The following is a 27822-nucleotide window of genomic DNA, read 5'->3' on the forward strand; positions in this document are numbered from 1 at the left end:
CCCCCGCCGGGCTCCTTGCACCGTGGAGTTGGATGGGCAGGTTCATGCCCCCTCCCATGTGGGACCAGACCAAGCCCCCTTGCTCCACACAGCTGGATCCGATATCTTCCCTCTCTTCGCCACGTCAGGCGCGAGAGGAGGAAAGCGGCCTACCTAGGTAGGGGCTCGCGCTACTACCCACCCCTACCACGCAACCCCAAGGCGCATGCGCCACCCCACCGGCAACGCGGCACGAGGACAACTGCCCCCAGCCTCTTTCCCTCCCGAAACCTCTAAGTGCGCAGGCGCGGGGCGGGCGGGGCCCCCCGCCTCGGGGCGCATGCGCCGTGTCCCCTCCCCTTTCCGGAGTGCCCCCTCCGAGGGTGACGTCAGGGCGGCGGCCATTACACGGAGGGCAGCGGTCGAGCCGCCTCCCGCCGCCACCCGCTGTGTGTGCGCGTCCCGCGGGCTGCGGCCGCCAGCGTTGCGTGCAGCCGAGCCGGTGTGGAGGCGGGAGTCATGGAGGAGAAGGTCTTCACCAAGGAGCTGGACCAGTGGGTAGAGCAGCTCAACGAGTGCAAGCAGCTGTCCGAGGGGCAGGTGAAGAGCCTGTGCGAGAAGGTGAGCGCGGGGCCCGCCGGCCGGGCCGGGCCAGAGTGGGGCGGGGCGGGGCAGGCGGCGGCCTAGGCCTCGGCCTCCTCCTCCTCGCAGCTCCTAAAATGGCGCCGGGAGCCGCCGAGGGGAGCGCGGGGCCGCCCCCTGCCTGCACCGCACCCAGACCCCCCCCAGCCGGGGTCGCGGCGCTTCCCTCCCGCCTCCTCTTCTCCCTTCCCGCGCGAGTCGGCGGTCTCGCCGGATTGTAGCCGGCTTCCCCGCCCCAGTGCGGGGTGTGGGGGGGAGGTCGGCGAGGTCTCTTCCAGCCCCTGACAGACCCCCCGGGGTGGTCGGGGCGCTCCGGCGCTCGCCCCGGTTGTCGAAATCGCGTGTGACGCGGGAGGCCCGTGGGCTTCCTCCTAACCGGTTCCGCGCCTTGCGAGAGACGTTCATGCTAAATCGCCTTCTGGCGGGCAAGCACCAGGATGGACGGGGGTGAGCGGATTTGGTAAATTTTTGCGATGTTTTTAAAGCCGTCGTTTTGTTTTCTGCGAATTTCTCTGTCTCTAAAGCGTTTAACACCCAAAAGGAAAGTGTTGGGTCCCGGCCCTATTGGTCTAGAGGCGAAAGGGCATCGGGACTCGTGGTAGAGGTGATTTGTCTTGTATCAGATCAATGCAAGCTCTACTCATGACTCCTTTAAGAATCAATTGATCTTGCTGGGATCCTGTGACCCTGGCTGACTTGCTGCCCCTGGGCCATGGGCTGGACTTGATAACGCCTGTAAAATCTATGAACTAGACTTTTGCACCAAAAAAGGGAAAGCGACAGGTATAGGTCAGAGCAAATTTATTTAGACTTTTCTTCACACGGTCTGTTTGCGGCGTCGGGTGCCTGGTGATGCTGTCGGGTCGCGTGCCTGCACGAGTGAGAAGAGCGGTCTCTTCTGAGGAAGCGTGTGGCTCAATGATTTGACTTGGAGCAAGAGATGCTGTGTTTTTGTTCCTAGGGGGCAACAATTTATTGTGCAGGTCAAGCACGCTCCTCCTGTCATGTCGACCTTGTATCCTAAATGGAGGTCTCGTGTTGAATCGGGTTACTTCAGGACTTGTAGCTGAGAAGCGCTAACAGCGAAAGAGAGGGGCATTGTATGTTCATATGATTTTATCGTGGAAAAAAATACCTTTTGTGGCATGTGCTTGGGAGAGCTGATGATTACAGAATTGGGAGACGTCACTGATGTGCCCCCTTATGGTTGTCACTAACACTGAAGTGACAGGTTTGGCATTGTGCCTGTGACTACTGTAGTGTGCTGATTGAACCAATCTCTTTTTGTAGAGTGCCCTTGATTAATCTCTATGAAATTACACAAATGTGCTTTCATAAACAAATGCTTATGAGTGTAGCATGGTCAGACTTTACCATCGTAAAATATTCCAGTACTTTACTTCTATTCAAATTATGGTATGTGGTGAGTCTCTAAATTGTCATGTTGTAAGTAGGAAAACTGCTGCTTGGTGTAGTATTTTAAGGAAGAGTTTGATATATCCCAAACAAGTGTTTCATACCAAAAAGGATTTAATAATTTTTTTTTTGTGAAGTGCCTGATTGTGATATACCAACCTCTTCCTTAAAATACTTTTCCAAGAGGTGAGTAAGAACTATTTAAGGACAGTCCTGTTGCCAGTACAGATTCCTAAATACTTGTTCGAGTAAAATACAAACCCCCATTTAGTGCTCGTAATTGGTTCCTGAAAAACCAGGCATTAAAAGGAATAGCATTAAGCGAGACCAGGTTTTTTTTTGACGAACCAAGATGGTGACACAAGCCAACTGGCGCTAACTGGCACAGCAAGGCTGTGTGCTGCTGATGTGCTGTGGCGCTAGTGTATGCTTTCTGCTGCCAGCTGTGTGAGGCCCATGAGCATTATAACAAAACTCGCAGAGTAGAGAGTTGGGTATCAATGTAAAATGAGCATTATAGCAATAAGCAGGAGTTGCCTGTATTTTTATAGCATGCTTGGGAACACATGCTACAGGGATCTTTACATTTTTAAATAACAGTCACAACTTAGCATGGTTGGTGAATGGGTATGCAACGTGAATGCAGTTGGTGAATACTTAAGAAAAGAAACTTGGTTATTATCTGTGTTCTTTCTCTGTATCAACCAACTTGATTTTTTGCAGGTTGAAGTCTCTTGGATTCATGGTTGTTTAGATACCTGTTCTGATCTGCCCTTAGTTCTTACATATTCATTGCTGTAATACCTCTCTGTCAGTCAGTGGGAAAGAAAGCTGACTTGAACTGAACTGTTTTTGATGACATTGTGTGCCAAGATGAGAACTGTCCTGAGCAGTAAGAACATAAAATATTTTTTTGTCTGCTATAGAATCAACAGGCTGTCTATATATAGAAGGAAATATATGTTGAAAATTAACCTTCAGTTGCAAAGGGAGTGGTATTCATTGGGCAGGAAAGGCTAGAAGGAAAGTTTATTGTAAAAAAAAACCCAAAAAAACCCCCCGAAATTTCATCTTCTAGGATAATTTACCTTAGAAGTAAGTTTGTATAGGGTAAATAAAGGGACCGTGATATTTAGAGAAGCCAGTAGAAAGAAGCAAGAGTCTTGAAGAGCTGGTACACACTGAGTATGGAGAAGTGAACAGGTTACAGTGAATTAAAAGTGGGCAGGGATTTACTTGTCAGCTGTTAGGAGACTGCTGATTTTACTGGTTCTTATCCCTCGATAAGAGGAAACTAGACCACAGCAACTTAGCTCTGTTTCATGGGTGAGTAAACAATCATGGTTTGACAGAAGCCTCAGAGGAAGAGTAGGCAAAAACAATTTAAACCAAGCTGCTGACCCACATTAAGCATGTGTCAGGTTTTGACTTGTTGTTGTTTGTTCATTTCATAGTTGGTAGGGTCGGAAGGGACCTGAGCAGATCATCAAATCTGACCCCCTGCCGAGGTCAGGAAGGGATGCGGGGGTCAAATGACCCTGGCAGGGTGATTATCTAGCCTCCTTTTAAAGACCCTCAGGGTAGGAACGAGCACCACTTCCCTTGGCTGCCTTGACTGTGAAGTAGTGCTTCATGATGTCTAGCTTGAACCTACTCTCAGTCAACGTATGGCCATTATTCCTAGTTACTCCTGGTAGTGCTTGGGGGATCAGGGACTCTTCTGTTCCCTGCTGGTCCACCTTGATAAGGTTATAGACGGCCACCAGATCCCCTCTCAGCCTTCTCTTGTGGAGACTGAACAGGTTCGGGTCCTGTAGCCTCTCCTCAAAGGGCCTTCCCTGCTGCCCCCTGACCATGCAAGTGGCCCTCCTCTGGACCCTCAATGCTTGCCACTCTATCCTGAAGTGCGGTGCCCAGAACTGGACGCGGTACTCCAACTGCAGCCTGACTAAGGTCGCATGGGGGGGGTGGGGATCACCTCCTTGGACCTGCTTGTGATGCATCTGTGGATGCATGACAAGGTACGGTTAGCCTTACTGACCACATCCTCACATTGGCAGCTCATGTTCATCTTGGAATTAATAATGACACCAAGATCCTTTTCTGCCTCTGCTAACTAGAAGGGAGTTCCCCAGCCTGTAGGTATGCTGCTGTTTCTTGCTCCACAGGTGCAGCACCTTGCACTTGTCAGTATTGAATCCCATCCTGTTCTCATCCGCCCACCCCTGTAACCTGTCCAAATCTAGTTGTAGCCTTTCCCTTCCTTCTAACGTGCTCACTTCTCCCCACATCTTAGTGTCATCTTTGGATTTGAACAAGGTGATTTTCACCCCCTTGTCCAAATCGCTGATGAAGATGTTGAAAATGGCCCGTCTACCACCGCTCTCTGGGTGTGGCCCTCCAGCCAATTTGCAACCCATCTGACGGCAGGCAATGATGTCACAGTCCCCTAATTTTTTAATGAGACTGGGTAAAGAGACGGTGTCAAAGGCCTTCCTAGAGTCCAGAAAGACTACGTGCACCACAACACCTGTGTCTAAGGATTTTGTGACCTGGTTGGTCTGACAGGACGTGCCCCTAATGAACCCATGCTACTTGCCCCTAAGCATAATCTCCCCTGCTGGTACCTGGATACTTTTTTCTCAAAGAGCTTCCCCAGGACCGAGGTAAGACTAACGGGCCTACAGTTTCACGGGTCCTCATTCCTCCGCTTTTTGAAAATGGGGACCACATTGGCCCTTTTCCCCATCCTCTGGCACCTGGCCAGAGCACCGTGAGTGCTTGTAAAGCTGTGCTAGGGGTCCTGCAATGACCTCTGCTAATTCCCTCTTCATCGTGGGGTGGAGATCATCAGGACCTGCTGATTTGAACACATCCACCCCCTCCAGAAGTTCCCTAACTGCCCTCCCTGACACTAGGTCTGGGTATGCCTCTCCTGAGTCCATCCGGGATCCTGGTGGGGGGGATGTCCTGGTCCCTGCTCAGAAAAAAGGAGGCAAAGAATTTGTTAAAGAGATCAGCTTTACCGTTTGGTGCAACCACCAGATTGCCAAGCATGTCCTGCAGGGGCCCCACATTACCTAGTGCCTTCTTTTTACTCCCTGTGTATTTAAAAAAGGACTTCTTGTTCTCTTTGATCCTGGTTGCTAGTCCTAGTTCTGTCTCTGCCTTAGTCTTCCTAACAGCCCCCCTACAGTCTTGAGCAATGGAGGTATAATCCTTCTTGGTGATGGCTCCTCCCTTCCATCGGGTATATGCAAAGAGTGCCTTTGAGCCATGGGGGGTTTTGAGCACTCTTGCCTCCTTTGACTCGCATTGGGACTGTCACCCTTTGGGCTCGGAAGATCATTTCTTTAAGGAACGGCCACTTGTCTTGGACTCCCAACTCCCCCACCCTCCGGGACCTCAGTGCCCCCCCACCTAATCTCCTTAACTCATTAAAATCGGCCCTCCTGAAGTCAAGGGCTGCTGTCCATTCCTAGTGTCAAAAGAAGCTGATAAACTAAGCTTCCTCTAAGGGAAATGAGGCAAAGAAAGTTTTGTTTTGTTTTTTTTTCCCCTGGCTGAAGTACTTTGTCATCTAACAATGTCCTGTCAAGGCAGGGGCGGGCAATTACTGAGTTTCGGCAAGGCATTGAGGGCTGCGTGGCAGGCAGCCAGGGACACACAAATATTAACTTCTAAAAATTTTTAGGGGCCCTGTGGGCCAGATAGAACAGCTTGGCGGGCTGCATCTGGCCCACAGTCCACAGTTTGCCCACCCCTGTGTCACGGCATGCCCAGCAAGTCAGAAAGGATCATTGGAAATAGAATGGGATTAGGGGTAGGCTTCTTAACAAAGTAGAAAGTTGCATTCTTGAAGGTGCAGCTAGTATTCATCCATTACCAAATTCAGTGCCTTTATGATTGGATATCAGTGTTGATTATTCAGCATATTTGCAGACTTTTGGTGCCGTGGCAGAAAATTCAATTTTGAATAGTTTCTTAATGTGTCTTTTCCATAGCACTCTATTTAACCAAGCTCTTCAGATCTGCCAGCCCAGTGGGTTGGGACTAATGGACTAGAGAGAAGCCCAAGTATTCTGGTTTCCCTCTTCATGCAGCCTGTTAAACATATAAAAAGACTATTTGTGCTGTTCTGTGTGCCTTCAGTATATCCCAGTTGCTTTGTTGTGCCTGGTTAGATCGTGGATGGTAACTGTGCTGTTACCCTGACAGTATCTGCATCTAGAAAGAATTGAAGTGCTTGTCTTTTTGTTATCGTTAGAATGAATAAACTTTTGAATTGAATAACAGGCAGATTAATCATAACCTCATACTTACAATGTGAGGTCTGTAATCCTAAAGTATAGCTGACAAATTAAGAGTTGTTGTTTGTTTAAGTGCTGCATAGACTTGGGTTCTGAAAAATGAACTAGATCAGTGGCTTTGAACCTTTATCAGTCAACGTAAAAAGGTCTCAGAGTGAGACTTCATGTACCCCCTTTCAGTGGGAAATTAATTATTTTTTTTAAGCCCTGCAACCTGTTAGACAATGTTTGAAATATATCTCACATACCCCCTGGAGGTTCATCGCATGGTGTACCCCCTGGGGTGCGTGTACCCCCCAGTTCAGAACCACTGGACTAGATCTTGGTTGCATTGTAGCATGCACTGCATAGTTTGTTGCTAACGAGTAGTAAGGTAACACACATATGCAGTAAAGGGAAAAGAAAGATGTAAACAGAGTTCTTGAATAGACTAGAGACTCCCAATGCCCGAAGCAGCGTGATTGCACCCAAAAGCTTGCTAAGAACTTTTTCCCAACTACTCAGTTGGTCTAATAAAAGATATCACATCCACGCAAAAAACCTTGCCTGAACACAAGGACACATTTTTGTAGTACTTGAGAATCACATGGTCTCAGTGGAAGTTGGGAAAATGGCTTTGTTATCCTCTGCGTAGCCTGCAGGTACGTGAAGAACATTTCAGCACATCTGAGAATATCATAGTAGAGATGTTGGGCACCTATACGCTAGAAAAGAGGCAGCTCCGATGCGCTGGAATTCCAGTGTGTTGGAGCAGACTTGATTAATCAAGTCTCCCAGAGCGTAGCAATTGCTGTGCTCCAGCAGCCTCCTGTGTCATGTGCATTGGCATCCCCATGGTTAAAAATGGTGGTGGGGCTCTTGAACTAAAACTTGTTGAATGAACAAGTGCCCCCCACTGCCATTTTTAAGTGCAGGGATACTGATACAGGAGACATGATAGTATGTTTAATTAAAGCACTGCTCCCCCCACCATCTCCAGAGCACATGTAAAAGTGCCCATTATGTGGTTCCAGAAAGCAGGATGTGGCCCACTATATTACAGTAGAGGTGAGAAATGCCTTTGTATTACACCTAAGACAGTACAGATCTGTTGTTTGTACAGATGTAGGTTTGTAGTTTCTGCCTTGGAAAACTTGCAGTCCACTGTGAAGTTCCTTCTACCTTTTAAACTTGCTTCTGAGAAGTAAACTCGACTTCACTCTGTCAAACCCTTTATTTTATGGGTGGTTGAAAACACTTTGCTCTTCTGAGTTGCTAATAAAATTACCTTTTCCAGGCATGGGTACAGTTTTTAAACGGGTAGTAGACATGGTGCAACTGCTCTTGTAACCCAAAGCAAACAACATGCAGCATTTTGCCAGAAGCCGGGATTCTCATCTTCTTACCACTCACAGTATTCTTTGTTACATGATTACTTAAACAACATTTAGTGTTTTGTCGGTGAGTAGGTAAGTTTCCTAATGTCAATAGATTTATATGATTTTTTGGCACAGCAGCCCTCCTGGCTCTCTAGGGACCTAGCGGACCTCCTGCGGCTAAAAAGGAAAGCCTACAAAGGATGGAGAACGGGATTCACCTCCAAGGAGAATTATTCTGCGCTGGTCCGGTCCTGCAGGGAGCAAACCAGGAAAGCCAAGGCTGCAACTGAACTCCAACTAGCTTCAAGCATCAAGGACAACAAAAAGTCCTTTTTCAGATAGGTGGGGAGCCGGAGAAAAAGCAAGGGCAACGTTGGGCCCCTGCTAAACCAGATGGGGCAACTGCCAACTGACGCCCAGGAAAAAGCCAACCTATTAAATAGGTACTTTGCGTCAGTCTTTCATCAGTCCCGTGGGGCGCCCGTGCCTGCTATGGGACAGGGAGATCCAGGTGATGGGGATCCCCTACCCTCCATAAATGCTGACCTCGTGAAGGAACACCTTGAGAAGCTGGATACCTTCAAGTCGGCCGGCCCTGACAACCTGCACCCCAGGGTACTCAAGGAGCTGGCGAGCGTCATAGCCCAGCCCCTGGCACGGATCTTTGAAAACTCCTGGCGCTCTGGTGTAGTGCCCGAAGACTGGAAGAAGGCCAATGTGGTGCCGATCTTCAAGAAAGGGAGGAGAGTGGATTCGGCTAACTACAGGCCCATTAGCCTGACTTCTATCCTGGGGAAGATCTTAGAAAAGTTTATTAAGGAGGCCATCCTTGATGGACTGGCCTAGGCTAACATCCTAAGGGATAGCTAGCACGGGTTTGTTGCGGGTAGGTCTTGTTTGACCAATCTCATTTCCTTCTATGACCAGGTGACCTATCACCTGGACAAGGGAGAAGAGATTGATGTCATATATCTTGACTCCAAAAAAGCCTTTGATCTGGTATCCCACGATCACCTCTTGGCCAAACTGGCCAGTTGTGGCCTTGGCTCCACCACAATCTGCTGGCTGGGAAACTGGCCCCGTGGTCGGACCCAGAGGGTTGTAATTGATGGCAGTCACTCATCGTGGTGCCCTGTGACCAGTGGGGTCCCTCAAGGCTCTGTCCTTGGACCCATACTGTTCAACATCTTCATTAATGATGTGGACATTGGAGTCAGGAGTGGACTGGTCAAGTTTGCCGATGACACCAAATTTTGGGGCAAAGCATCCACGCCAGAAGATAGGCGGGTGATCCAGGCTGACCTGGACAAGCTCAGCAAATGGGCGGGCAAGAACCTGACGGTGTTTAACACTGAAAAATGCAAGGTTCTCCACCTTGGGAGGAAAAACCTGCAGCATCCTTATAGGCTCGGCAGTGCTACGCTGGATAGCACTACAGAAGAAAGAGACTTGGGGGTCATCATTGACCACAAGATGAACATGAGCCTCCAATGCAATGCTGCGGCTAGTAAAGCGACAAAAACGCTGGCTTGCATCCATAGATGCTTCTCGAGCAAATCCCGGGACGTCATTCTCCCCTTGAACTCGGCCTTGGTGAGGCCGCAGCTGGAGTACTGCGTCCAGTTTTGGGCTCCACAATTCCAAAAGGATGTGGAGAAGCTTGAGAGAGTCCAGAGGAGAGCCACGCGCATGATCAGAGGTCAGGAAAACAGATCTTACGATGACAGGCTGAGAGCCATGGGACTCTTTAGCCTGGAAAAGTGCAGGCTCAGGGGTGATCTGATGGCCACCTATAAGTTTATCAGGGGTGACCACCAAGATCTGGGGGAACGTCTGTTCACCAGAGCGCCCCAAGGGATGACGGGGTCGAACGGTCACAAACTCCTGCAAGACCGTTTCAGGCTGGACATAAGGAAGAATTTCTTTACTGTCTGAGCCCCCAAGGTCTGGAACAGTCTGCCAGCGGAGGTGGTTCAAGCACCTACATTGAACACGTTCAAGAGTAAATTGGATGCTTATCTTGCTGGGATCCTATGACCCCAGCTGACTTCCTGCCCTTTGGGCAGGGGGCTGGACTCGATGATCTCCTGAGGTCCCTTCCAGCCCTGATGTCTATGAAATCATATCAATTTAAATGAATATAACTTTGTAGTATTGTTGTTTCACTTGCTTGAAAACTTCCACCTTGTTTTGTTAAAAAGCACTTAATCTGTGCTTCCAAATTAGGAGAGACTGTGTACCATAGATTAAAAAAAAAAAAATCTTAACATGTAGCTAACTGATTTTAGATCTTTCTACTCTGTCTAGTCTGTTTTACACTCGAGTGTAGCAGGTGCTGATGGACAGCATGGTTCATAGCAACAAAGCTTAAGGATGAAAAGATAAAAATTAAGGTTAAATATTCGTTTTTACTAAAGCTTGATTTCACTTAATTCAGGACACACAATTTGACATATCTTAACTTCATACTAACTGGGTTTTTTTCCCTCAAATTGTCTGACAGCTCTATAAAAATAAAATAAAAAGGCTGCTTCTGCCTAAACAAGGTGCAATGACAAAAATGTTGCTTGAAAGAACAGTTAGGGATTCCCTTTGTTTTGGAATTTGCATGTCATCTGACCCCAACATCCCTATCTCAGTGGAGGCTACAGGACCTGAACCTGTTCAGCCTCCAAAAGAGAAGGCTGAGGGGGGATCTAGTGGCCTGTTATAAACTAGTCAGGGGGGATCAGCAGGCACTGGGGGAGTCCCTGTTCCCCCGAGCACCTCCAGGAGGGACCAGGAATAACGGTCACAAGCTGGCAGAGGGTAGGTTTAGGTTAGATATCAGGAGGCGCAACTTCACGGTCAGGGTGGCTAGGGTCTGGAACCAACTTCCAAGAGAAGTGGTGCAGGCTTCTACCCTGGGGGTGTTTAAGAGGAGGTTAGATGCACATCTTGCTGGGGTCGTTTGACCCCAGTACTCCCTCCTGCCATGGCAGGGGGTCGGACTAGATGATCTGCTCAGGTCTCTTCTGACCCTAGAAACTATGAAACACCACTGAGGGCTGTGATGTGGACTGCATATTGTCATGATGACTTATCATTTAAAGAATTGTTGTTTTGGAAAGGTTTTGATAATGATAAATATCTTTGTAAGGATTATAGGTTTTCACTCCACGCAGTTTCCATAAAGGCCAACTTTTCATCCTTTAAAATAATCTCAGTTTTTCTATTGGCTAATAATATTCTTCTCTTTTATACAGAGGAAGGTTAAGTCAGAAAGAGAGCTGCTTAATGTCCTCCTGGCTTCACTCTTTAAACTTAATCCATAATTAAATGCATGAACTTCTGAATACAGTGTCTTTATTGGAAACAGGGAGTATGTTGCCAAATTGCAAATGAGACAGCTACATTTTGTTGTTTCTCTTTGAACTCTTGTGGTGATTGACTTCGATTCCTCCCCACCATTGTTTTAATTTTTCTCATTCTTTTCATAGCTCTTGACCAGTGGTGCTCAACCTTTTTGTACCAGGACCCATTTGTAAACATGGATGGGCAGTCCCAACCCAGTGTCCCTGCCACCCTCCCCCAGCATCCCAGTGTGTGGGGCAGAGGGGCCCCCAAGCAGCCCCTTGCAGGCTGGAACTCTGCCAGCCTGCAAGGAAAAAGCCCCATTTCCCACCTTTTTCTCTTTTAAAGGAGCATCCACTTTTAAATGTTGCCACCCTTTCATATATTCTTACAACCTACTTCTGGGTCATGACCCATGGGTTGAGAAACACAGTTCTTGACCATTCCCCTGGTAACTTGGGAAAGGAATGGTAGCAAATATGCAATGTATTGAAGAGGCTTTTTGAGTCACAAGCACTGATTTTTATTTTTTTTTGCATGGTTTTTATTAAGCCTTAAACCTTCTTAGCATTAAGTGTGAGGATTTGGAAGTGTGGGACTAGATACTGCTTGCAAAACCAAGGAGCGGCAGGTATACTTTCATCCCAAAGTGTAGCCAAACAAGGCCTGTTGCTGCTCTTATTTCTGTTTGAATGGGGGGGATTTACTCAAGTAAAAAAAATGTGAACTTCAAAGCAAATGTGAAATCATTTAAGCTGAGTTAAACACCCTGAGGAGAAATCCTCATCTTGATCTGATTCCTACACATATGTAAACATTTCTCTTACCAAAAAATTCTTAGGCTCATTGTAGGTGAGAATTAGTTTTCCGTTCTACCTTCTGGCCTAATATCTGTATCCTAAGAATGCTAATAGTTCTGGAAATACAGTCAAAAGATCCTTGCAGCTCTTTTTCATTACTGTCCAAATTATCACCCTGTACTCTTTCACCTCTGGGGGGAGGGGAGGAAATCCACAGCACACTTATAGGTTCATCAGTGCTACACTCACTAGTATCATGGCTGAAAGGGACTTGGGGGGTCATGATTGACCACAAGATGAACATGAGCCTTCAATGTGATGTTGCAGCTGATAAAACAAACCAACCCTGGCTTGCATCCATAGATGCTTCTCAAGTAAATCTCAGGATATCATCCTTCTACTGTACTTGGCCTTGGTGAGGCTGCAGCTGGAGTACTGCATTCAGTTCTGGGCTCCACAATTCAAGCAGAATGGCAAGAAGCTTGAGAGAGTCCAGAGGAGAGCCAGGTGCATGCTCAGAGGGCAAGAGAGCAGGCCTTATGATGAGAGGCTGAGAGCCATGGGACCCTTCAACCTGGAAAAGCACAGGCTCAGGGGTGACCTGGTGGCTTCCTGTAAGTACGTAAGGGGTGTGCATCAGGATCTGGGGGAACGTCTGTTCAATAGAGTGCCCCAAGGTATAACAAGGACCAATGGTCACAAACTCCTCCGTGACAGTTTTAGGCTGGACATAAGGAAAAACTTCTTTACTGTCTGAGCCCCCAAGGCCTGGAATAGACTCCCTCCAGAGGTGGTGCAAGCACCTACTTTAGACTTATTCAGGAAACATTTGGATGCTTATCTTGCTGGGATCCTTTGACCCTAGCTGACTTCCTGCCCCTGGGGTAGGGGGCTGGACTCAATTATCTTCAAGGTCCCTTCCAGCCCTACTGTCTATGAAATCTTTCTCTGGAAGTCCTGCAAGATACAGTCTGGAAATGGTCTGTGATTATGAAATGGTCCTGTTGGAACTGTGGTCTCTCTCAGTATATGTTGTAAACCAAGGCCAGTCTTCATCCTGTTCAGATGATTGGTTTGGCATTAGTCACATCCTGCACGCCTAATTTTAAAGAGGAAATGTAAGGGAATGGGTGGAGTTTTCAGTTTGACAAAAGTAGCTCTTTTGGGATGACTGAAAACACCATGTTAAAACAGAAGTGTCACTACTGAAATTGAAGTGTTTGTTAAACAGGTGTCACCTTGGCATGTTTGGGGTCCTTTGTTTCCTTCCTAGGTAATGAAAGTACACGGCACATTAGAGTATAACTGGCAACTACCAAAAATGATTTAATTTTTAAAAAAGACAAAAACGACCCGGAGCACATTACATCATCATTTGATTCTGCTATTGTAGTAGGTTGGAAACTACCATATATTTTAATTCTTTTATTCGTAAACGAGTATAGGTTCTCCCCCTATCAGTAGTGCACATTCTTTTCGCTATCACTGTCAGAAGTGCTGCTTTTCATAAGCTTCAGTTACAGTTGGCATCTGAGCTGTCTGCTTACCCAGACACTTTTATTTACAGTATGACTAAGCTGAAGTGTGTTTAATAAGTGCTTACCTCTTGAACTTTCAGAGTATTCTGCTGAGCAAAATGGGTGGAGCGCTGATTTAATAGCCAACCTATATTACATCATGTTTTGCTTAGTTCTGATTTTTCTTTCTGTAGAAGTACAACGTACATTCAGTAACTGTACTTTTATCTATTCAAAACTATGGTCTTAATGTTTTTCGTATGCCTTGGCTCAGCTTGGAATCATTAATATTGTAATTACAATATAATATATATATTATAATAATACTCCTTATAATTGATATTCTCTATGTACTTATTTTTAATACAGGAAAAACTTGCCAACTAATGGCATGTGTTGTAAGACTGAACTGATCTGAAAAGAAGAAAATGAATACATTTTTCTTGAAGTAGACTCCTGATGTTAACCACCTTCTTAAACTCATTATATTAATTTCAATCTGTGGCATATGAAAATGTCAGTGATAAACTAAACTTGGTTTGTCATGAGTACAAAGCTGGAAATTATTAAGCAGCATTTATTTTTTTGCGCATCTTGACTTTCTAAGTTATACAGATAAGTTTTTAAAAAGTACTTAATGGGTAAAATTCTGATGAATGTTCCAGGAAAAATTCAGGAGTCTTAGAATTGAAAAGTACATCTATATACTACCTTCTAGTTTGAATTCAGCTTCAACTTTTGGACCCTTTGCTGATGATTTGTAGCCCTTTTTTGCATTTAATTACTGAAGTTCATTACAACAGCTACCAGTACATTTACTGAATGTTTGCTGTAAATGTTACAATGTCTGTAAATGGATGAAGTGGTGTGACAGTCACATATTTGACCAAAAGTGATGAAATATGAGAACTGTGGGCTTATAGCTGTAAATATTAAGTGAGATCCACAAAATCAGTGTTTATTCTAGGGTGTCCACTCCAGTAAAACTTTTGCAATGCCTTAGTTTTCATCCTAATAGACATTTGATTCACGTGTTTGTGGTTTCAACGAGTAATACGCAACAGAGTGATTTCTTAAGTTGAATTAAGACATTTTTGATGACAGAACTGTTTTGAAACAGGCTGAGGAAGCTGTTTTATTCTCTACTGTGTGGGCCGCAGGGATGCGTACAGCAGAATCTAGCTCCTTTGCAGGGTTAGTTAGGTTCCTGACCCCACTGCAATTGTGAAGTACTTGCGGGCATACTGGCTTGCAGCAGATATCTGTATTGGACCACTGAGTTCCTCCAGCTGTTTGCTGCTGCTTTCATCTCAAAGTATACTACTTACTTCTAGACAGGTGGAGCTCATCAGTAGTCCCATGAGAAGTGGTACTCTTTTGAAGTCAAAGCAATAGCGAACAGTTGAGTGAGTAGCTCACTTTTAATTTGGCAACCTAATGCAAATGGGGTGGGTTGGAAATCACCTGGAAATGCATGATCAGTCCCACTGTACAACTTCTAAGCAGGGTAGTGGTAAACCTCAGTTCTTGTGGGAATCTTCTTTGTAGTGCTTGTGAAACTTAACACCTTCTTTTGCCATTAAAGCTATCAATAAAGACATCTTGTGAGAATGAGATTAGCCAAATCTTTAAGTATATGCCATTCTGTTTGAGGAAAATAGGCCATTAGAAAAACCTGGGAGAAAGTTCATGATTTAAGGTTCTCTTCAGCCACTTGAACATTTAAAAGTATTCTTTGAGTTCTGTCCTGGCTTTTAGGGCATATATAAGCAGAGTTTTTTGGCAAAGCGCAAGGGCCATTTCAGAAGGAAACTTCCTTCTCAACCTAAAGGAAATTTAGTAAAGAATTGAGCTTAAATGTCCAAAGATATATTTGGTTATTTGCATCCTGGGAACATGAATTTTTAATATTCCTGTTTATAAAAATGAGTTGTGTCCTGTAATAAGTTATTCTGCTTTCATGGCAACCACTGCCAGCTAGCCATGTGACTTTTCAGTACTGGATACAATAAAAGTAGGTTTGTTTTGTGTAATATAAATACTCCTGGAGCCTGGACTAATTTCCTGGTAGTCTTATCTTCATGCTTTAAAGCTAATGGGAACTTGGTCCTTCTATTTTATGGTGTACAAAGCACATCTTTTTTTGCTTTTTACATTTTTCTTTCTAGGTTTTGGTTAGATCTCATGAACCCTGTTACTCCATGTCTAATTAAAGCTTAAGACTGGCATTGTTTTGTTTGAACCTCTATTGCTATTGTGCATGAGCAGGGTATCATATCCAAGAACACGGAGACCAGGTTTAGGGTGAGTCGCTATTTGATTGTTTCATGGGTAATGTGGCATCCTGGATGCAATGCTTCTGTATCTGTAGTACACTAAGGTATAAAGTAAACTAAATATAGGGTGTTGGCTTGAATAACGTTTCAGGTGTTTGGTCCTTCAGCAATTAATGCAACCATGTTTTCAGAAAATGTCTGTATTTTTAAAAAACACAAATCAACTCTTTGCTCTACATACCAGAGATCTAGCAAATCAGACAGACATTTAAAAGAATTAACCCTAAAGTGCATGGCACCTGTTAATTTGAATATTTCAATTCTTTTTCAAGTTAAATATTTATTTCTGGTTCAGTGTGTGGCCTGTGTAGAGATGGCATTTATCATTGCTAGATACACTTCTGGAACCCTTTTTTAGAACTGTCGAGTGAGAGAGAGTTTGCTTTGGTTATTGGTGCACCACCTTTCTGACGAGGTACAAACTGACTTTTCTTGCTTTTATAAGGGCATTCAAGTAGGACACTCAGCTGAAATAGCATGGAGATCTTTGTAGAGATTACCTTGTAAAATTTGTTTCTATTTATATTTCTCTTACCCCTTGGCTTGGAAGGTAAAAATTCTTTGGCATGTATTTTATAGCTGTAATGGGGACAAACTACAACAGCTGGCAGCAAGATCATCTGATTAAAATAATGCAGGAGTTAAATTTGTGATCATTCTGGATGCTCTACTTTATCCCTCTTGCTCTCTTAATGAGAACTGACTTTCTTGCTTCATGAACTATTTAGATAGAGCACGGGTATCAGTATACCACTGGGATCACTGTTGATTCAAAGCATTTTTTTTTCTACTGACTTCCATGTGGTACCTCTTTTAGGAGTAAAGGTGGGAAGAAAATCTTTTGTTTTTATTGGAAGGGGAGGCTGTACTGCAAAGCGTTTGTTTTCACTTTATTAGTTTCCCTGCTGTGTAATTTATATCTAGAATTATAATTGAACTTTACCTTATGCAAATAGAACAAAAAATAAACCAAGTTTTGGGGTGAGAGGAAACTTTAATTTAATTTATACAATGAAAGATACTATACAAAGTAATTTGTAGCTAATTTTATTCATTAGTTTGGGAATTAGCTTTGATTTTTGAGTATTGGTGAAAGTAGGCATCCCATTTTCTTTTTTTGGGTGGTAACAGGAAGAGTTGCGGTAGATCAGAAAAGCAAAATAAACCTGAGGAATCTGCTCAATAACCATGAGAGAAATAGTGTTTCACATTTCCAAGCTGTTGTTTTAGGCTGCTTTTAGACATCTCTGTAGTGACATAAAATTGTCAGTTGCAAACTTCTTTTGATTCTTTTTGTTCATGCTGATTTGAAGTGAAACCAAGTCATTTCCGCTGGCACTGGGGAATCACTTTTTAAACTGCCTTCTGTTGATGTGCTTAACTTATTTCTGATCTAATTTCTAGAATATATTATTGTTTCTGTTTGTTGTTTTTTCCCTAATAGTAACTAATGGGTTAATGTACAGAATTTCACTGTAATATGTTTAGGGTGTCACTGTAAAATACTTAAAAAAAAAAAATCAAAGTACAACACTCCAGTTTCTCTATTTAGATCTTGCAAATATGACAAAGCCAGTTTGTTCTTAAATCTGCAATAGGTCCTGAAAGGAGGAAACAGTTTACCTACTTAGCTTGGTGTTGTGACTTTTAAGCCCAATAATGACTTCTGAGTTAATTATTAACACCTCATGGATAATCATCCTGGTAGAAAGACAATTTAATGTGCTTTAACCAATGTGACTGGTTTTGTTTGACTGGATTTTTAGAAGAATGTTTGCCAATGTTAAAACTGCAAACAATTGAGTTTCTGTCAAATATTTTGACTGTCTCTGGCATAGGAGTTTGGGTGGGAGGGCTGTACCTTGAATTTTGAATGCTTTCAAAGATTGGTGCGTGAGAGAAATTATGAATGTGGTAGGACACAGCTGACTTCAAAGAGTTAGGATTTTTGCTTAAAATTACAAAAATATTCCAGAATTCTTAAATAATATTGTTGTATTTATGCCCCCCAAAGCATCAGCTTCTTGCAGCAATAAACAAGGCCTCACAATTTGAGAACAGCATCTGACTAATGTTAATGTAGCTTTAAAATTTTAAATGATCTAATCATAGTATCCAAGCCTATTTAAGCCCCACCCTCACACGGAGATTACATTTTAACTCTCCTTTTTCCAAATCGAATTTAAAAAGGATAGGATTTTACTAAAATATTTCAATTCAGGCTCATCAGCTTGGACAAGCATGTACAGAAATATTTATTTAATGGGAGCAGCAGTGAAGAGGTGGGAATGGTAGAACGCAGCTTGAACATCAAGGCTGTCTACAGACAATATCTTGACTCTTTCACTATTCTGTTGCAGGCTAAAGAAATTTTGACGAAAGAATCCAATGTACAAGAAGTACGATGTCCAGTCACGGTCTGCGGAGATGTCCATGGACAGTTTCACGACCTCATGGAACTTTTCAGAATTGGAGGCAAATCACCGGACACAAATTACTTGTTTATGGGGGACTATGTTGACAGAGGGTATTATTCAGTTGAAACAGTCACGTTGCTCGTAGCTCTTAAGGTAACTTTTATTAAGCTATGTGGTTGTATTGACAAAAAAATATTTCTCTTTTGCTTAGCTGTGTGCCAGCTAGACTTAATATTCACCAGGTGTCTCCTATCTGATTTTATAGCTGTGGGAACTGACACATTTAAAACTTCAGGGTGTTACTGCCAGAGAGCTACAACTCCTGACCCCAGTCTTTTACTTAAAAGAGTATGTGGCTGTGTTTTAAGGAAAAAAACAATCAAGAATATTGTCCTTAAAATTAAAACTCTTTTAACTAGACTAATTTGCAATTGTTATTTAAGAAATGGCAGTTTTCTTGGGCTTGTGTATCTTGAGCTGCAAGGCAGACTCTAGAGCAGAGGTTCCCAGACTTTTCTTCTTATTCCGTACCCCCTTCCAGACTTATCTGTTGCCCATGTACTCTTACGAGCATTTTATTTTAACCCTGTAAATGCCAATTATTATTATAAGGAATATTAAATTCACCACTATGCAGTCGCCTGTGTACCCCCAAATATACAGTTCGGGAACCCCTGCTCTAGCAGATGAGTTGAGAGACTTGGAGAGGTTGCTGTGAGTAATTGGGAAGATTAGAGTGGTGTTAGCTTAATTGAAAAGGAAATCCTAAGGATGCTTAATATATTATTGAATTAGGATTAAACAGATTGGTGTTAAACTTCCGAAAATTGTGTGCTCAACAGAAAGTTATGAGAAGATAGTGGTTGCAAATTATGTAAAAGCCCAACGTTTAGGAGGCTTTTTTATGGATAACTTTTTTTTCATTCTCAAGTATTGGCCTAGAGCAAATATTAATATAATTTTCAATCAGTGCATTAATACATCTTCAGTTTAATGATTTTACTACTACATCTTATTTTTACTCAATGAAATCTGGTTTACATATATTGACTGGCTCATAGTAATATAACCTGAAGTCCTGTACTGAACTTCCTATTCAGTAATTCTTTTCTGGAAAGACTGATAACTTTAAGATGGTGAGTTCTTGTTAATGATATTAAATGCTTTTTGTCTTAGGTCCGTTACCGTGAACGCATCACAATTCTTAGAGGGAATCATGAAAGCAGACAGATCACACAAGTATATGGTTTCTATGATGAATGCTTAAGGAAATATGGAAATGCAAATGTTTGGAAATATTTTACAGACCTTTTTGATTATCTTCCTCTAACTGCCTTGGTGGATGGCCAGGTATGTTGAAACTTATTTTTTCAACTGTTCTCTCTTTAAGGGGGGTACAGTAAACCAGATCTTTCCATAGTTGTCTATTCTTTGCTAGTCTTTTCACCTGATTGACCCCTCCCCCCCATTTCCTCTCCTTTGTGTTCTTTATCCACATTCTTCCCAGTCCTCCCCTTCTTTTCACCCATCCCTGAATGATTGATTGTCTTTTTCTAGGCAGTCCCTTTTGTCTAATGTCCTAAGAATTTTAACTATCTTCCCTAATTATGTGAAAGTCTTTTCTTTGTGCCAGTCTTCTCAAACACTGTCATTAGATTTTTTTTTTCAAGGCTAACTTTTTATTGTTAAAAAAGTTTCAGCGGAAGGTTGCAAACTTTAGAAAGAGCTGTAGAAGCATGTGTAAAACTGATAGGTCTATTTTTGTTGCTAACTTGTGTTGCAGTTTTACTTCCAATTGTACATGTGTAAACACAGATACTTGCAAGTAAATCTGGGTGAATCTAACAGATGCACAACTCTTCCAGATTTTCTGTCTACACGGTGGCCTTTCACCATCTATAGATACACTGGATCACATCCGAGCACTTGATCGCCTCCAAGAAGTTCCTCATGAGGTACTAACAAATCTGTTACTGAAATGTGCATCTTGGAGTCAGAATTTTAAACTTCAGTATATGTTTATCATGAGTCTGTATACAGACAAATGATCAGAAATATCATTTTTATCTTAATGCTATGAAAATATCTGTTTTAAATGGTCTGCAGAAAGTGGTGCATAGTTATGTATTTCCTATTTTCAATGTGTTCTGGAGAATTTACCTTCTTTTTTAGGCTAAGGTGCTTAATTCTTATTGAGCTTGTCTACATGTGCATGTTAATGTGAAGCAGTAGACTTCGGAGCTTATTGCTCTCCACTTTATTGCTCCAGGTGTGCTGTTTGCATGTGCGCCCAGGACCGCAGCATGTTGAACCGGGTTGGGTCAGCCTGCCAGCCCAGGGCTGCTCCCCTCAGCCCAACGTGGTACAGCGGGGCTGGCTGGGGCAAGCACTGTCATGCTGGCAGCTCCCTCATGCCCCAGCCAGCTGGAGCAGTGTCTAAATTTAGTTAATGCCACCCTAACATGGGCACACATGTAGACATGCAGCACTTACTATGCAACTAATTGGTCTACTGTGCAGTAAACATCTTGTGTAGACATACCCATTGGAAAGCAATTCCTTTCCTCACTAAAGTTCTTGACACAGTTCAGTTGGTTGCCCGTTTCAAGGTTCAACTGCCCACCTAATCCATTTAAACCAACACTTGTGGTTGTCCTAGACTTGGTTACCTGTGTGGTTTGGCATCCCTTTGCCCTTGGCTTCTGAAAATTATTGACTCTAGAAAGACAAGTTTCTTCAGGTGAATCTGCTATCTTTTAATAGACCAACTTAAATCATTGGAGAACTGTTAACTCTCTAGAAATATTTTCTAGGGTCCAATGTGTGACTTGCTATGGTCAGACCCAGATGATCGTGGTGGTTGGGGCATTTCTCCTCGAGGTGCTGGTTATACTTTTGGGCAAGATATATCAGAAACTTTTAACCACGCCAATGGCCTTACGTTGGTTTCAAGAGCTCATCAGCTGGTAATGGAGGTAAGCATATAGTCTTCTTTTTAAAGACTCTAAATTGCGTTCTTGATGCCTAAGCTCCATTACATTAGTGCTCTTGTTTCTGATCCTGTGGTTCTATTGTGGTCAGTTACTGTTAGAGGCAAGTAAGAATTAGCATTATCCTGAAACTGCAAACAAGTTGACTGTCATGCAGGCATGGTTTAGTTTGGGGCTGTACAATTTCTAAGCCCCTGGGGGTTGTACCACTCAAGTCATGAGCTACTAGACTACACTGATAATCCCCTCTGCCATATTATGTATTCATGCAGGTAACTCCCCATCTCCACTGCTGCACCAGGTATTCCACCTCTGCTGCAGCATACATCTGTGACCCTCTCACTGTTGCACAGGGCATCTCCCCACACTTACACCTCAAGGGCACAGTTTCCTCATGCACATCCCCATAGTCTCCCTCTGCTCCCTGCACTACTCACCATGCTGGCCTGCACTCTGGAGCAGAGGCAGGAAGTGGCAAGCAGAGGGTGGAGGAGAGGAGCCCAGAGACTTGGTATTGCAGCAGAGCAATGAGAAGGAGCAGTGACCAGGTGTGAGTCCAAGGTCTACCCCCCTCATGGACCACCAGTTGGACTGACCTGTGTCAGTTTATCCAAGGTTGGAGACCTTTTTAGCTCTTAATACTCTACCTTATCTTTGAGGATTCATTATAGTTTTACACACTAAGGATTAGGGCAGCAGATTACTTAATCTTTTTGAGCATCAGTTTCCTGGTTGTAAATTCAGTGTGGAGTCTATTGCCTTAATGAAGTGTACGTGCATGTTCATGTTTTCAGAAAGTGCAGATTTACATAAATTTGATACCTGAAGTTTGAAGTGCCGTTGGATGTACCATATGTGTTCCAGTAAAATGCCTGAAACACTTGGTTGCCAGTATTTCTAAGTATAGATTCAAGTTGTCATCTTAGTAAGATAAAATCCAGGTTTTATTAATATTGATACAACAGAAATTTTGGTGATAAGTGCAATGTGTTCTATAATTGCACTTCTTTAAATTTAATCACATAAAAATATCCTGTTTTTTGAAATACAAATTGTGGGGTGAAACATGAGGTCAGAGTTCTTTCTCAGTTCTTATTCTATGGACTTATCAGTGAAGAGAAATGGTTCCACAGACCATAGCTTGTGAATCATCAACTACTGAGTTCTTAGGCTGACACAAATGATGATGAATTAAGGTGACCTTAAAGACTTGTATGGTGTTTTTCCATCTTTAGGGGTACAACTGGTGCCATGATCGGAACGTAGTAACAATTTTCAGCGCTCCAAACTATTGCTACCGTTGTGGCAACCAGGCTGCAATTATGGAACTTGATGATACTCTAAAATACTCCTTGTAAGTATATAAAGATCAGATTGTGTGGCATTTTAGTACAGTTTTATTTCACCAAAGCAATGTAACTTAAAAAACATTCATAAAATTGCTCACTTCACTTTACCCTTAGGAAGTTGAGCATAGAAGCTTTCCAAACTGTAATATTAAAGGGTGTAGCCTGTCAAGTATCTGTGCACATGTTGCTGAAACGAACTCCTAGCTACATGCTTAAAGTCTTGCAAAGAAATTAAGCAGGATCTGGACAACATTGAGCAAATTAAGAGTATGTAAATGTTAAGTTGAGACTAGGGGTGTACCAGTAGAGATTTTGGGAGGGCAGTACCAATAGCCAATTTTTAATGAGGCATATCAGCCAATACCAATCTGATTTCTGATGCATCTGCCTGAGGCTGGTAAGTCTGTTGTGGTAGATGGGGGGGGGGCGGGGGCAGATGAAGGCCTCTGTGGAGAGGGAGGGGCTGGGTGAGGCACTGCCCAGGTGGGATGGTGTCGCAGCTCATTTGGGGGTGGATCTTACCACTGTGCATACCCCAGGATGGCATGGAGGCAGGGGTGCCCCGGATCTGTGGGGGGGAAGGGGGGGCTGCAGCTGTGGGCTGGGGCTGTGGCTATGCTCCCAGGGCATAGGGGCTGCACTGGAAGGGGGCTTACGGGGAGAAGGGGGGCTGTGGTTGCTGTAGCCCCCACATAGCCCTAACCCAGTGTATTGCCACCCACCCCAAGCACAGCCCCCACATGCCAAGAAGAGGCTGGTGCAGCCCCAGTCTGCAGTTGCAGCCTCCCCCCATGCAGATCTGGGGTGGCACACACCCCCTCTGCCCCATGCCCTCATGGGGTGCGTGCAGCAGTGGGAGCCACCCCATTCCCTCCCTCACTGCAGGGGACGTTGATCTGCCCCCACCCCTTCCCTTCCCTCCCCTCCCCTTCTACCACAACAGACTTACTAGCTGTACGCAGCTCTCCAAGCTGCTGGGCTGTGCTCCTCGCTGCCTACATGCTGCACTGCAGCTGCGTGCATGCATGCACAGGGCATTTATTGGTCACATGAGGCTCATTTCTAATGCAATTAATTTTCTTTATATCGGTGCTGATCCAATATCGGGCCAGTGTATTGCTGCACCTCTAGTTGAGACTGAACAGTTTAACGAAGAGGAAGGAGAAATAACACGTTCCAAGAATTCCATTCAACATGACAGACTGTTAAACAGACATTTAAACGCATCTTTTTTTTTTTTTTTCTTCATTAAACAAAACTTGTATTTCTTTGGTGGGGCGTTCTGGGTTTTTTTAGAATATTAGCTGCTTTATTGTTTTATTTTTTTTTCAATAAAATGTCCCAATTCTAACCTTTTCATTTTTAAAAGTTGGAAAAACTTCCTATTGGGATTTAACATAAGCCAAAAGTCAAGGTTATCATCAGGGATCCTGGTTTTCTCTGTTTAAAAATTGCAGATTCTCTGGTTTTTAAAACCACCCAAATCTGTATTTTCCCATGATAGATAGATATAGACATAGGTTTCATAGACGTTAGGGCTGGAAGGGACCTCAGAAAATTGAGTCCAGCTTCCCGCCCAAAGGGCAGGAAGTCAGCTGGTATATAGGTATCAGTTGAACATAATATTTTATATACAGTAAAAGCTCTGTTATCCGGCATCCCCCACGAATGGAGCATGCTGGTTAATGAAATGTGCATTGTTTGGTGCACTCCCCAGCGTCAGTGTGCCAGGGGACAGGGAGTAGGGCCCTGCGCAGGCTGCTTTGCCTTGGGCTGTGGCCTGAAGTGGCAAAGAAAAACTTGGCTTGCGGCAGCGAAACAGGAAGTCCCCTGGAAGCGGTACTTCCAGTTTCACTTAACTGGCATTTGAGGGATGCGGCAAAATAGCATTTTCCAGCTAATAGAGTGCTGGTTAACACAGCTCTTGCTGTATATATACAATTTTAAAGCAGTTTGGAAGCCTGTCAGTGCTTCAGTCACTACAGTAAAATAAATTCTAAATACCTATAATTTTTTGTTTTTATCTTGGGAAATCAGAGCTCCTTCTGTCCCTTTTTTGCCTACTAGGATGTGGGTCCAGCTGTGTCCTGTCCCCTGTCCTCCTCCCCCCATTTTGTGGCCCTGAGCAGCCCGGACATACCAGTGCCCGGACTGTGTCGGTGCCCTTCACTCCTGACCCACAGCCACAGGCCCCCAACCCTGCTGTTGCCCCTCACTTACGACCTCCAACCCCCCAGCCCTGTCAGAGGGGGGCCCCTAGCTCTCAGGGCAATGGGGCCAGCGACATGGGTCTGCAGTCCCCAGCCCCTGAACCCCATCTGCTATGGCGGGAGTAGAGCACGGAGCCCAGCTCCCCCTCCCTCATAGGTATCATAGCTGGAGTGGCGCCCATGGGGGGCTTGGGTGTGGCTGTGGGCTGGCAGCTGTGGGTTCAGCTCTGCTGTGGCTGCTCTGCGCCTGATCGTTGTAGCCCAGAGGTGAGCAAAATGTGGCCTACGGGATGGGTGCGGCCCACTAGGCCATTTTATCCAGCCCGTGGGGTCCCCTAAAAACCTTAGAAAATTAATATTTGTCTGCCCTGGGCTCCCAAATGGCTTGCCAAAACTCAGTAAACGGCACTCTGCCCAAAATAATTGCCTGCCCCTGCATTAGCCCTTTTGCAGGCTGGAACTCTGCCAGCCTGCAAGGGGAAACCCACCACTTCCCATGATTTTTGTCCTTCAAAGAGAGAGGTTTTTCTCCTTATAATGAGAAACTGTGTTTTTCTGCAGTGAATGGAAAGCCTGGATCCCTGGTTTTCATGTACATTAGGGCTGTCTAAATGGCAGCCTGTATATGGCCCATGAGCAGTTTATGTGCAGCTTCTAGGGTTTTACCTGCCTCGGTGTTGCTTATTGCTCTGGCTGCAGCAGCAGCTGGGGGCTCTTACCTCCCCCAGCTTTTTCTCCTTACTCCCAACCCAAGGGAGCAGGGTAGCATAGTCCAGAGTGTAGGTGTTGCAAGGGAGCTGAGCTGGGGGAGAGGGGCTGCCTGTGTGGGATGGGGAATAGCCCGGACACACTTGGCTTGCCTCTGGCTGCTTAGAAGGTGGACATCCCTAATGTATGTTATAGTGAGGTATTCATTAAATGCATTTATTTATAATGATGTTTACAGCATAAAATAAGCAAGACAGTGGATTTGTGACAGGCTATCAACTATTTCTGCAGAATTGGTACTGGTGTTTGGCTGCAACCACAAATGTTTTGGCTATTTTAAAAATGCATCTTCTGATTTCTACCCAGTCCTTATTGTGTTACTTCCAGTTAATACCATACTTCTACAGTAAATATATTTTTGCAAAGTACATTTAAGTTTTATGGGCCCTGATTGCAGGTTTAACATTGGAAAAAAGCCTTTAAAAATGCTTGCGCCAGAGGAATTTTATAAATTAGATGAGCAATTTTTTAAATAGCAACTTAGTCCCAGACCTGGGGAGTCTGTGTCTTGCTGTTATTACTGTGCCTAAGACTTACTGTGATTACTGTGTATTAGACCCGTGTCTGGCAATCCTTAATACAAGCTGATGAGAGCTTTAGCACTTTGAATAACATATGTTATCTTTCAGTTTGCAGTTTGATCCAGCGCCACGTAGAGGTGAACCACATGTTACTCGTCGCACCCCAGACTACTTCCTGTAAAGAGATTTTACACTTGTACAGTATTGCCATGAACCATATGTTGACCTAAAGGAAATGGGAAGAGCAACAGTAACTCCGAAGTGTCAGAAAATATTTAACATTCAAACTCGTTTTCACATGGACCAAAAGATGTGCCATATTAAAATACAAAGCCTCTTGTCGTCAACAACAGTGACCACTTTAGAAAGAACCAGTTCATTGCATGCTGAAGCAACTTTGTTGGTCAAGAAACCAGTTTCTGGCATAGCGCTATTTGTAGTTACTTTTGCTTTCTCTGAGAGACTGCGAATAATAAGATGTAGACATTAACACCTCGTGAATACATTTAACTTTCCATTTAGCTATAGCTTTATTCAGCATGACTGTAGATAAGGATAGCAGCAAACAATCATTGAAGCTTAATGAACATTTTTAAAATAAGTACCAAGACCGCCTCCTGTTTGTGTTCTAAAACTGTTTTGTTTTATTTTCAGGGAATACTGTTTAATTTAATTGTGTTGATTTATGTCCACACTCAGTTTTTTCCCCTCACTCTTTGCCTCCTACACTGTCCCTTGTAATTGTCCAAGCGTAGTGAGTTATTTTGAACAGAACTGTTTTTTTCTGTAAGATGATGTTACTGCAGAAAAGTACCTGCAGTGTTTTTCATAATAAACTTGTGAACTAAGTATGGAAAAATGTCAACTCCTAATTGTATCTCAGGTTAACTCTGCTAGTTTAATAAAAAGATACTTACCTTGGTGGGTTTCATAAACCCTGTATGCAAATCTTCATCCTAAAGAAAAAATAGGTCATTGGAATGACTTTCCAACCTGCTCTAAACTCCTGAAATCCATTCCAAGGTTGTTGGTTCCTCATGTGGTTTTGAAGGTGAGCATGAATCTGTGGTTTTTAATGAACTGTCACATTTTCTCGGCTCTCTACCTTACTCTCTGTAGTGTTATTTCTTTGAACCATTTGCTTGTTGGTCAGAGAACACTTTCCAATCTGTAATTGCAGCATAACAAGTTACTAGCAGTAGGGCAAAAATATTCAAATCAGTTATTTTTTAAAAACCCCAAAAATCTCATGCTGCTTTCTAAATTGCAGAAATAAAATACTTGGAGTTCAATAAAATACCTGTATTAAGATGTAGCAGGACTTGTGATCTAAAATTTAGCTCTTGTGCATTGTGTGTATAACTGTTCTAAACAGTAAAGGGAGGTGTGAGCCTTTTGTGCTTTATTTCTTATTTCATGCTGTACAAAGTAGGCTTACAGTTCTCATTGAAATTCACATTGTTAATACTTCATGCATTCAACATTCTTCCCCTTTCAAGTGTTTCTATAAAATATCCTATGATGTCCAGGAGGCTGTTCAGCAAAATAATCAGACCAGTTTTATTTTCTTTCAGTTTAAAAAAAAAAAAAGAGAACATCTCAAGTTTTCTATTCCATAGAAGTAAAAAAAAAAAAAGGTAGTTCCAGTTTTTAATTTCTTAGAAGCTACCCTTTTTGGCTACCTTCATACCAAAGAACTTATATTTTTACATGTTAAATCTGGCCTGCGATGTCTAAATTGCAAGCAGATAACTATTTTATGAAATACATACTTTCCCATTCTCCCTACCCTCCTTCCCCTCCCCCCTTATTTTTTAATGTATAAAGCAGGATTTTTACTGCTGGCCTTTCTTTTTCTTCTGCTATATCCAAACCA

At 43.5% G+C, this 27822-nt stretch overlaps 1 protein-coding gene across 2 annotated transcripts; it reads left to right on the forward strand.

Annotated features, from left to right (window-relative positions):
• The first annotated feature begins 346 nt into the window (after positions 1 to 346).
• Positions 347 to 26795, forward strand: PPP2CA (protein phosphatase 2 catalytic subunit alpha). Of its 2 annotated transcripts, none has more exons than XM_090064916.1 (7): positions 347 to 600; positions 18052 to 18261; positions 19285 to 19458; positions 19974 to 20063; positions 20922 to 21083; positions 22334 to 22452; positions 26055 to 26795. In XM_090064916.1, the coding sequence occupies exons 1-7, from the start codon at positions 499 to 501 to the stop codon at positions 26125 to 26127; spliced, it is 930 nt and encodes a 309-aa protein (XP_089921042.1). In that variant the 5' UTR covers positions 347 to 498; the 3' UTR covers positions 26128 to 26795. The 2 variants fall into 2 exon arrangements, with proteins under 2 accessions (XP_089921042.1, XP_089921043.1); XM_090064917.1 differs by lacking the exon at positions 347 to 600 and adding an exon at positions 914 to 1068.
• Positions 26796 to 27822: the final 1027 nt, after the last annotated feature.

Source organism: Crocodylus siamensis, chromosome 10 (assembly GCF_052110815.1).
Source record: "Crocodylus siamensis isolate JL-2025a chromosome 10, ASM5211081v1, whole genome shotgun sequence".
Lineage (NCBI taxonomy): Eukaryota > Metazoa > Chordata > Crocodylia > Crocodylidae > Crocodylus > Crocodylus siamensis.